Source organism: Crinia signifera, chromosome 19 (assembly GCF_055691185.1).
Source record: "Crinia signifera chromosome 19, ASM5569118v1, whole genome shotgun sequence".
Lineage (NCBI taxonomy): Eukaryota > Metazoa > Chordata > Amphibia > Anura > Myobatrachidae > Crinia > Crinia signifera.
In genome coordinates this window covers 7,954,642-7,967,532 of record NC_139226.1, presented here as the reverse complement: position 1 = coordinate 7,967,532, position 12,891 = coordinate 7,954,642, and the positions used below count along the sequence as shown (strand labels likewise).

General features: G+C 55.4%; 1 protein-coding gene across 1 annotated transcript; it reads right to left on the bottom strand.

Annotated features, from left to right (window-relative positions):
* Positions 1 to 1,236: 1,236 nt before the first annotated feature.
* Positions 1,237 to 12,580, bottom strand: TMEM147 (transmembrane protein 147). Its single transcript, XM_083161956.1, has 7 exons — positions 12,425 to 12,580; positions 9,350 to 9,419; positions 8,820 to 8,885; positions 8,527 to 8,663; positions 1,933 to 2,017; positions 1,727 to 1,848; positions 1,237 to 1,524 (listed from the first exon to the last, which is right to left on the bottom strand). Exons 1-7 carry the CDS (start codon positions 12,499 to 12,501, stop codon positions 1,404 to 1,406), a joined length of 678 nt encoding a protein of 225 aa, XP_083018082.1. The 5' UTR covers positions 12,502 to 12,580; the 3' UTR covers positions 1,237 to 1,403.
* Between the last annotated feature and the right edge of the window lie 311 nt (positions 12,581 to 12,891).

Sequence of the window (12,891 nt, the reverse complement as noted above, 5' to 3'; positions counted from 1 at the left end):
TGTCAAATGACCGGCCGCTCTCTGATTGGCTGAGAGCTCTCCGGCCAATCAGAGAGCGGCCGGTCATTTGACAAGTATTTTAAAAATCTAATAGCCGCCACTGCGCTGCCCGTCCCCGCTGCTGCTATGTGTAAGTACACTGCCCGGCCAGGTCAGCAGCGCTCACCGCACCCGCCGCCCGCCCCCACCACCGCTGCCGCTGCCCGCCCCCACTACTCCTCACCGCCCTGCAGCTCCCCGGGTTTTTTTTTTACATGGGATAAATCGCATGCGATTTATCCCATGTAACAAATGGCACATCAAGTGCCAAATTGTATGTGAGCCTCCCGGGGAGCTGCCGGGCGGCTCGCAGGTAAATTGGGTCCGACTTGTCCCTAGGACAAGTCAGCCTAATGTATGGGGGCCTTAAGTGTGAGAAGCCTGAAATGGATTCTGAAGAGAAAGGGGAGCCGGTGTAAAGCTTGTAGGAGAGGGGAGGCATATGTAGTACGTCTGATTAATGAGGAGATGGGCAGCAGCGAGGAGGGTAAATTAAGCGGAGGGAAGTATGGTGCCCACACACGGTGTGGTGTGTGCTAGGTGAGATTTGAGCCTATACAATGTGTGCTATGGGATTTGGACTAGGTGCGATTTGAACCACATTTTATTTGGACTAGACCAGAGATTTTGACTACACTACAATAGTCAATTACAGGGTGCACAACGCATTGGCAAATAAGCACCATTAGTCAGGGAGGCCAGACAGGAGATCACAGTAGTCCACTCTGAAGATGACCAGTGAGTCGATGAGGGTCTTGGTAACCTCTAGGGTGAGAAGGGTCTGATCTTGGAGATATTTCTGAGCTGACAACAGCACGTCTACGACTGGCACTGAACGGTGTATAATGTGTACAGGTGTATAGTAACTGTCTCCTACGCACATTCTGCCATATAACAACAAGGGGCTAGGCCGACCCGGAGACATGCCACCATTGTGATCTTCTGGCTGCCTCCATGGTTTACTCTTCTTCCATGTGACCACAATTAGGAGGAATTACCAGATTCCCAGTACAAACCGTAGACAATTCAGTAACCAGGTATCATCTGAGTATTCGCTAAATCAGATCCAGGTGACCGCACAATACATCTGGTCAATGCTTAGCATAAAGGACAAATACACACACGTATACGTGAGGAACGGGATTAAAATGGCAATTACCCCCCACATACATCTACAGATAAAACAAGACTCAGATAAATGGTTCGCATGTATTTTATTATATAAAGCTTTAGGAAATAAATTTAAAAAACAAAATACATAGAAAGTTCTCCCTCCCGTAGTGCTCTGGTCTGGGTCTCCTTCTCTGATGAAGAGACCACATGAGAGTGGCCGATGTCCAGCCGGAAGTTAGTCCAGAAACGCGTCAGTTCCCGTGGACGAGGCTGACGAAGAGCGTGAGGCAGCTGAGCGACAGGACCCCGGTGGTCACGGCTTTCAGCAGAAGCGCCGTCCAGCTGCCCAGTAAGAATATGTGCACAAAACAGCTGCAAAGAGGAGGAAACGGGATAAAGGAAAAACGCTACACACCACACAACGTACATCCCGCAGATCAGACATGGGGTATCCAACACCCCCCCCCCCCCCCCCCACCAACCAGGGTTTGCTATATACACACACAATGTGCACGATTGTCAGGAGCCAGATCACAGGACAGAAGCAGAACGTTACCGATCATACGATACTCACTCCATGAGGAAGGCTTTATACATACTCAGCCCTAAGAGGACTGAAACCGGCAGCCGTAAATGTGTAGGGAGGTCGTACCGGGTCCACATCCAGACCAGGGCAGCTACGGACATGTAATGTACCTGGCAGAGAGGGAGAATAGACGTTACACCACTGATAACGGGCAGATAGCACAGGGCATAAGCGGTGACCAATGGAGAACTTACCAAACTGATGTTGGAATCAATGCTCATCTGAATGTACTTCCAGTCAAACTCAATGCCACGAGCGCCGACCCAGAGAGGGAGACACCTAGCACAGAGCGACACAAAGCCTGATCACCGATATGCTGGGACCAGAAGATCAGCTCACACAGCCTACTGCAGCTGCAAGCAAGTACTGGGTAGTATGTACACTCAATGTCGTTAATGATGTGCAACCCCGCACACCGTTAGCGACCAGCCCTTCCCATTCCGCAGAACACGCAGGTCAATTTTGGCTATTTAAGCCATCGACATGCATGGTCAGTGGGTGTCAGTGATTAGTTCATCAGATATCAATAATATCATCAGCAATGGTGGAGGTCGTCTAGTGTGCTCGGGGGTTTAGTCCCTGTCACACACCTGCACTTTCCAGCTCCTCAGGATTTCCATAGTCTGGTCCTCTCTCAGCCCTTACAGAGGACAGGCAGTGCACCCTATCCCCCCCCCCCCCCCCATACACATAGCAGGTAATGGGGCTCAGTAACTACAGAGGACGGCCCGCACACCCCACACACACATCAGGTAATGGGGCTCAGTAATTACAGAGGACGGCCCGCGCACCCTATCCCCCCTGATACATACAGCAGGTAATGGGGCTCAGTAACTACAGAGGATGGCCTGCACCCTATCCCCCCATAGACAAATCAGGTAATAGGGCTCAGTAACTACAGAGGACAGCCTTGCACCCTATCCCCCCCATACACATAGCAGGTAATGGGGCTCAGTAACTACAGAGGACGGCCCGCACACCCCATGCACACATCAGGTAATGGGGCTCAGTAATTACAGAGGACGGCCCGCGCACCCTATCCCCCTGATACATACAGCAGGTAATGGGTCTCAGTAACTACAGAGGACAGCCCGCACACCCTATCCCCCTGATACACATAGCAGGTAATGGGGCTCAGTAACTACAGAGGACGGCCCGCGCACCCTATCCCCCTGATACATACAGCAGGTAATGGGTCTCAGTAACTACAGAGGATGGCCCGCACCCTATCCCCCCATAGACAAATCAGGTAATAGGGCTCAGTAACTACAGAGGACAGCATTGCACCCTATCCCCCCCCATACACATAGCAGGTAATGGGTCTCAGTAACTACAGAGGACGGCCCGAGCACCCTATCCCCCCATAGACACATCAGGTAATAGGGCTCAGTAATTACAGAGGACGGCCCGCACACCCTATCCCCCCATACACAAAGCAGGTAATAGGGCTCAGTAATTACAGAGGACGGCCCGCGCACCCTATCCCCCCTGATACATACAGCAGGTAATGGGTCTCAGTAACTACAGAGGACGGCCCACGCACCCTATCCCCCCATACACACTGCAGGTAATGGGGCTCAGTAACTACAGAGGACGGCCCACGCACCCTATCCCCCTAATACACACAGCAGGTAATGGGGCTCAGTAACTACAGAGGACGGCCCACGCACCCTATCCCCCTGATACACACAGCAGGTAATGGGGCTCAGTAACTACAGAGGACGGCCCACGCACCCTATCCCCCCATACACACTGCAGGTAATGGGGCTCAGTAACTACAGAGGACGGCCCACGCACCCTATCCTCCCATACACATAGCAGGTAATGGGGCTCAGTAACTACAGAGGACGGCCCATGCACCCTATCCCCCTGATACACACAGCAGGTAAGGGGGCTCAGTAACTACAGAGGACGGCCCGCGCACCCTATCCCCCTGATACACACAGCAGGTAAGGGGGCTCAGTAACTACAGAGGACGGCCCGCGCACCCTATCCCCCTGATACACACAGCAGGTAATGGGGCTCAGTGACTACAGAGGACAGCCCGCGCACCCTATCCCCCTGATACACACAGCAGGTAATGGGGCTCAGTAATTACAGAGGACGGCCCACGCACCCTATCCCCCTGATACACACAGCAGGTAATGGGGCTCAGTAACTACAGAGGACGGCCCACGCACCCTATCCCCCTGATACACACAGCAGGTAATGGGGCTCAGTAACTACAGAGGACGGCCCACGCACCCTATCCCCCCATACACATAGCAGGTAATGGGGCTCAGTAACTACAGAGGACGGCCCACGCACCCTATCCCCCCATACACACTGCAGGTAATGGGGCTCAGTAACTACAGAGGACGGCCCACGCACCCTATCCCCCCATAGACACATCAGGTAATAGGGCTCAGTAATAACAGAGGATGGCCCACGCACCCTACCCCCCCCCCCCCCCAATACACATAGCAGGTAATAGGGCTCAGTAACTACAGAGGACGGCCCACACACACCCCCCCCCCCATACACATAGCAGGTAATGGGGCTCAGTAACTACAGAGGACGGCCCACGCACCCTACCCCTCCCCCCCCCCCCAATACACATAGCAGGTAATGGGGCTCAGTAACTACAGAGGACGGCCCACGCACCCTACCCCCCCCCCCCCAATACACATAGCAGGTAATAGGGCTCAGTAACTACAGAGGACGGCCCACACACACACACCCCCCCCCCCCCATACACATAGCAGGTAATGGGGCTCAGTAACTACAGAGGACGGCCCACGCACCCTACCCCTCCCCCCCCCCAATACACATAGCAGGTAATGGGGCTCAGTAACTACAGAGGACGGCCCACGCACCCTATCCCCCTGATACACACAGCAGGTAATGGGGCTCAGTAATTACAGAGGACGGCCCACGCACCCTATCCCCCCATACACATAGCAGGTAATGGGGCTCAGTAACTACAGAGGACGGCCCACGCACCCTATCCCCCCATACACACTGCAGGTAATGGGGCTCAGTAACTACAGAGGACGGCCCGCGCACCCTACCCCCCCCCCCCCCCCCCCCCCAATACACATAGCAGGTAATGGGGCTCAGTAACTACAGAGGACGGCCCGCACACCCTATCCCCCCATACACATAGCAGGTAATGGGGCTCAGTAACTACAGAGGACGGCCCACGCACCCTATCCCCCCATACACACTGCAGGTAATGGGGCTCAGTAACTACAGAGGACGGCCCACGCACCCTATCCCCCCCCCCCCCAATACACATAGCAGGTAATAGGGCTCAGTAACTACAGAGGACGGCCCACACACACACCCCCCCCCCCCCCATACACATAGCAGGTAATGGGGCTCAGTAACTACAGAGGACGGCCCACGCACCCTACCCCTCCCCCCCCCCAATACACATAGCAGGTAATGGGGCTCAGTAACTACAGAGGACGGCCCACGCACCCTATCCCCCTGATACACACAGCAGGTAATGGGGCTCAGTAACTACAGAGGACGGCCCACGCACCCTATCCCCCCATACACATAGCAGGTAATGGGGCTCAGTAACTACAGAGGACGGCCCACGCACCCTATCCCCCCATACACACTGCAGGTAATGGGGCTCAGTAACTACAGAGGACGGCCCGCGCACCCTACCCCCCCCCCCCCCCCCCCAATACACATAGCAGGTAATGGGGCTCAGTAACTACAGAGGACGGCCCGCACACCCTATCCCCCCCCCCCAATACACATAGCAGGTAATGGGGCTCAGTAACTACAGAGGACGGCCCACGCACCCTATCCTCCCATACACATAGCAGGTAATGGGGCTCAGTAACTACAGAGGACGGCCCGCGCACCCTACCCCCCCCCCCCCCCCCCCCCATACACACAGCAGGTAATGGGGCTCAGCAACTACAGAGGACGGCCCGCGCACCCTATCCCCCTGATACACACTGCAGGTAATGGGGCTCAGTAACTACAGAGGACGGCCCACGCACCCTATCCTCCCATACACATAGCAGGTAATGGGGCTCAGCAACTACAGAGGACGGCCCGCGCACCCTATCCCCCTGATACACATAGCAGGTAATGGGGCTCAGTAACTACAGAGGACGGCCCACGCACCCTATCCCCCTGATACACACAGCAGGTAATGGGGCTCAGTAACTACAGAGGACGGCCCATGCACCCTATCCCCCCCATACACATAGCAGGTAATGGGGCTCAGTAACTACAGAGGACGGCCCACGCACCCTATCCCCCCATACACACTGCAGGTAATGGGGCTCAGTAACTACAGAGGACGGCCCACGCACCCTATCCCCCTGATACACACAGCAGGTAAGGGGGCTCAGTAACTACAGAGGACGGCCCACGCACCCTATCCCCCCATAGACACATCAGGTAATAGGGCTCAGTGATTACAGAGGACGGCCCACGCACCCTAGCCCCCCCCCCAATACACATAGCAGGTAATGGGGCTCAGTAACTACAGAGGACGGCCCACACCCCCCCCCCCCCCCCCACCCCATACACATAGCAGGTAATGGGGCTCAGTAACTACAGAGGACGGCCCACGCACCCTACCCCCCCCCCCCCCCCAATACACATAGCAGGTAATGGGGCTCAGTAACTACAGAGGACGGCCCGCACACCCTATCCCCCCCCCCCAATACACATAGCAGGTAATGGGGCTCAGTAACTACAGAGGACGGCCCACGCACCCTATCCTCCCATACACATAGCAGGTAATGGGGCTCAGTAACTACAGAGGACGGCCCGCGCACCCTACCCCCCCCCCCCCCCCCCCCATACACACAGCAGGTAATGGGGCTCAGCAACTACAGAGGACGGCCCGCGCACCCTATCCCCCTGATACACACTGCAGGTAATGGGGCTCAGTAACTACAGAGGACGGCCCACGCACCCTATCCCCCTGATACACATAGCAGGTAATGGGGCTCAGTAACTACAGAGGACGGCCCGTGCACCCTATCCCCATGATACACACAGCAGGTAATGGGGCTCAGCAACTACAGAGGACGGCCCGCGCACCCTATCCCCATGATACACACAGCAGGTAATGGGGCTCAGTAACTACAGAGGACGGCCCGTGCACCCTATCCCCATGATACACACAGCAGGTAATGGGGCTCAGCAACTACAGAGGACGGCCCGCGCACCCTATCCCCCTGATAAACACAGCAGGTAATGGGGCTCAGTAACTACAGAGGACGGCCCACGCACCCTATCCCCCTGATACACATAGCAGGTAATGGGGCTCAGTAACTACAGAGGACGGCCCGTGCACCCTATCCCCATGATACACACAGCAGGTAATGGGGCTCAGCAACTACAGAGGACGGCCCGCGCACCCTATCCCCATGATACACACAGCAGGTAATGGGGCTCAGTAACTACAGAGGACGGCCCGTGCACCCTATCCCCATGATACACACAGCAGGTAATGGGGCTCAGCAACTACAGAGGACGGCCCGCGCACCCTATCCCCCTGATAAACACAGCAGGTAATGGGGCTCAGTAACTACAGAGGACGGCCCGCGCACCCTATCCCCCTGATACACACTGCAGGTAATGGGGCTCAGTAACTACAGAGGACGGCCCACGCACCCTATCCTCCCATACACATAGCAGGTAATGGGGCTCAGCAACTACAGAGGACGGCCCACGCACCCTATCCCCCTGATACACATAGCAGGTAATGGGGCTCAGTAACTACAGAGGACGGCCCGTGCACCCTATCCCCATGATACACACAGCAGGTAATGGGGCTCAGCAACTACAGAGGACGGCCCGCGCACCCTATCCCCCTGATACACATAGCAGGTAATGGGGCTCAGTAACTACAGAGGACGGCCCGTGCACCCTATCCCCCTGATACACACTGCAGGTAATGGGGCTCAGTAACTACAGAGGACGGCCCATGCACCCTATCCTCCCATACACATAGCAGGTAATGGGGCTCAGCAACTACAGAGGACGGCCCAAGCACCCTATCCCCCCATACACACTGCAGGTAATGGGGCTCAGTAACTACAGAGGACTGCCCGCGCACCCTATCCCCCTGATACACACAGCAGGTAATGGGGCTCAGTAACTACAGAGGACAGCCCGCGCACCCTATCCCCCCCCCCCCCCCCCCAATACACATAGCAGGTAATGGGGCTCAGTAATTACAGAGGACAGCATCCTCACCCTATCCCCCTGATACACACTGCAGGTAATGGAGCTCAGTAACTACAGAGGACTGCCCGCGCACCCTACCCCCCCCCCCCCCCCCAATACACATAGCAGGTAATGGGGCTTAGTAATTACAGAGGACAGCATCCTCACCCTATCCCCCTGATACACACTGCAGGTAATGGGGCTCAGTAACTACAGAGGACTGTCCGCGCACCCTACCCCACCCCCCCCCCAATACACACAGCAGGTAATGGGGCTCAGTAACTACAGAGGACGGCCCATGCACCCTATCCCCTTGATACACACAGCAGGAAATGGGGCTCAGTAACTACAGAGGACGGCCCGCGCACCCTATCCCCCCATACACACAGCAGGTAATGGGGCTCAGTAACTACAGAGAACGGCCCGCGCACCCTATCCCCCCATACACACAGCAGGTAATGGGGCTCAGTAACTACAGAGGACGGCCCGCGCACCCTATCTATTGATAGAATAAACCAAGTGTGTTTCTAATAAAGTTCTCTAACCACTCACCACAGGAGCATTACACACAGTACATGAATCTGTGCACAAGTTCTTACCTAGACATGACCAGTTCAGCCGTCGCCCAGCCCATTGCCGCTACCATTATTTTGTACTCTCCTTTCCCTGCATTCCGAGACATCACCAAGTGCAGCCCCAACAGGTCCGCCAAATCAACCGTACACTTCATGAACTCCTAGGAAAGAGGATCAGAGCGCAGCACATGTCAGCATCAGTACATCGCAGGAGCCGCAGCTGTGTAACACATATATAACATAACAATCTGATACACATGCTGGTGTGTGGTTCTAGGCAAACAGATGGAAAAAGAACAAACAGGTTCCAGCCTCACCCCAATAAAGTCGTACACTCCGGCTGCTCCTTCCCATGTTGGGAAAAACGTGGCCAGGAACAGCATCTGTAATAGGAGCATACATGTACATGATTAATAGACTCCAGTCGTACACACAGTGGATCATCAACCATGGGCGCAGAGTGTAACGGTTCCCATTCTGTGAGGGGCATACAGCGAAGAAAGGTAAGATAAATATCTCAGAATTTGATCTTTAAACTGGAATTGATCGTATTTCTTGAAAGACGTAAAAATCTTTGACATCCTCGATTATCTCCTGATATCAGCAGCGCCACCTGTGCGCACAGCACCCAACTGCCGCTGCCCCATGAGCACACTATGAACAATAACACCACAATATCCATTAATATATACAACAGAACTGGTCAGACGGTACAGAATATGATGGTGGTGGCCAAGAAGAGGGTGTACAGCGACAGCACGGATCTGGGTCCCGCAGCCTGTGCTTGCCCCCAATGTACCAGTCAGTGGGTGCTCTACCCCTCTGCCCACACTGCAGTATGACTCACCTTGCACAGCTGCACACACAGGTAGGTGGCCCCAGCCTGTACACATCTCCAGAAGGCGCCATACTCTGACCTGTAATACAGACAGTTAGATACACCCAGGGCCAAGATACCTCTTTCCATCTACTCCAAGTGCCCAGCTCTCCCCTCTCTTACTACTGGCTCTATACCCTGCATTCAGGGCCCCGGCCCTCCTGCCTTCAACTCCAGGTGCTCAGCTAAGCTTCACAGTGACTATACCTCAGTCCCAGCCCAGCTCCCACCCCCTCACATCTTCCCTACGGGGGCCCAGCTCCCGCCCCCTCACATCTTCCCTACGGGGGCCCCCTCCCGCCCCCTCACATCTTCCCTACGGGGGCCCAGCTCCCGCCCCCTCACATCTTCCCTACGGGGGCCCAGCTCCCACCCCCTCACACCTTCCCTACAGGGACCCGGCTCCCCCCACACACACACCCCTTCCCTACAGGGTTCCGGCTCCCCACACACACACACACCCCCCTTCCCTACAGGGACACAACTCTTACCCACACACACACCTTCCCTACAGGGACACAACTCTTACCCACACACACCTTCCCTAGAGGGACACAACTCTTACCCACACACACACACCTTCCCTACAGGGACACAACTCTTACCCACACACACCTTCCCTACAGGGACACAACTCTTACCCACACACACACACACCCCCCTTCCCTACAGGGACACAACTCTTACCCACACACACACCTTCCCTAGAGGGACACAACTCTTACCCACACACACACACACACCTTCCCTAGAGGGACACAACTCTTACCCACACACACACCTTCCCTAGAGGGACACAACTCTTACCCACACACACACCTTCCCTACAGGGACACAACCCTTACCCACACACACACCTTCCCTACAGGGACACAACCCTTACCCACACACACCTTCCCTACAGGGACACAACTCTTACCCCCACACACACCTTCCCTACAGGGACACAACTCTTACCCCCACACACACCTTCCCTACAGGGACACAACCCTTACCCACACACACACACACACACACACACACACACACACCTTCCCTACAGGGACACAACTCTTACCCCCACACACACCTTCCCTACAGGGACACAACTCTTACCCACACACACACACACCTTCCCTACAGGGACACAACTCTTACCCACACACACACCTTCCCTACAGGGACACAACTCTTACCCACACACACACCTTCCCTACAGGGACACAACTCTTACCCACACACACCTTCCCTAGAGGGACACAACTCTTACCCACACACACACACACCTTCCCTAGAGGGACACAACTCTTACCCACACACACACCTTCCCTAGAGGGACACAACTCTTACCCACACACACACCTTCCCTAGAGGGACACAACTCTTACCCACACACACACCTTCCCTACAGGGACACAACTCTTACCCACACACACCTTCCCTACAGGGACACAACTCTTACCCACACACACACACACACCTTCCCTACAGGGACACAACTCTTACCCACACACACACCTTCCCTACAGGGACACAACCCTTACCCACACACACACCTTCCCTACAGGGACACAACCCTTACCCACACACACACCTTCCCTACAGGGACACAACTCTTACCCACACACACCTTCCCTACAGGGACACAACTCTTACCCACACACACCTTCCCTACAGGGACACAACTCTTACCCACACACACACACCTTCCCTACAGGGACACAACTCTTACCCACACACACACACCTTCCCTACAGGGACACAACTCTTACCCACACACACCTTCCCTACAGGGACACAACTCTTACCCACACACACCTTCCCTACAGGGACACAACTCTTACCCACACACACCTTCCCTACAGGGACACAACTCTTACCCACACACACACACCTTCCCTACAGGGACACAACCCTTACCCACACACACACCTTCCCTACAGGGACACAACTCTTACCCACACACACACCTTCCCTACAGGGACACAACTCTTACCCACACACACCTTCCCTACAGGGACACAACTCTTACCCACACACACCTTCCCTACAGGGACACAACTCTTACCCACACACACCTTCCCTACAGGGACACAACCCTTACCCACACACACACCTTCCCTACAGGGACACAACCCTTACCCACACACACCTTCCCTACAGGGACACAACTCTTACCCACACACACCTTCCCTAGAGGGACACAACTCTTACCCACACACACACCTTCCCTAGAGGGACACAACTCTTACCCACACACACACCTTCCCTAGAGGGACACAACCCTTACCCACACACACACCTTCCCTAGAGGGACACAACTCTTACCCACACACACACACACACCTTCCCTACAAGGACACAACCCTTACCCACACACACACCTTCCCTACAGGGACACAACCCTTACCCACACACACACCTTCCCTACAGGGACACAACCCTTACCCACACACACCTTCCCTACAGGGACACAACCCTTACCCACACACACCTTCCCTACAGGGACACAACTCTTACCCACACACACCTTCCCTACAGGGACACAACTCTTACCCACACACACACCTTCCCTAGAGGGACACAACCCTTACCCACACACACACCTTCCCTAGAGGGACACAACTCTTACCCACACACACACACACACACACACACCTTCCCTACAGGGACACAACCCTTACCCACACACCTTCCCTAGAGGGACACAACTCTTACCCACACACACACACCTTCCCTACAGGGACACAACCCTTACCCACACACACACCTTCCCTACAGGGACACAACCCTTACCCACACACACACCTTCCCTACAGGGACACATCTCTCCCCCCCACTTTCCCTACAGGGGCCCAGCTCTCTCTTCCCCCCACCTCACACACACCTTCCCTACAGGGGCCCAGCTCTCTCCCCACCTCACAAACACCTTCCCTACAAGGGCACATCTGTCTCTCTCCACCTCACACACACACCTTCCCTACAGGGGCCCTGCACACCCCATTCCTCCAACCTTCCCTACAGGGACCCAGCTCCCGGCTCTCCCGCCCCCTTCCGGGCACTCACAGGCCGCTGCACTTGTAGGTGATGAAGTACGGGAAATAGGCCAGAGCGAAGCAATTCCCGAAATGAAAGAGCGTCATGGCGACCAGCAGCAGCGGCCCGGTCAGCGTACACCGACCAATCACACAGCGCCCGGCACGCCTGCGCACTGCGGCGGGGGAACGTCACGTGACCCGTGCCCTCTGCATGGCAGCGCTCCGAGCATGCGCGGAGGAGTCCGGTCTGTCAGAGCGGCGTCACGTGGTCTCAGATCATCTGCTGCGCCTGCAGCTGCTGATTGGACAGAATTAGTATCACAGTGACAACCCATTGTATCTGTACAGCATGTGTGTGATTGAAGTCCCAGCATATAATGTGTCAGGCCTTGTGAGCCAATTGTGAGGGGTCAGTGGGTGGGACTGACCTCTCATATGTCATTATATTGCAGGATCTGCGCTGCTGCTCACCGGTCGCCCCTGTAATGCAGCTTC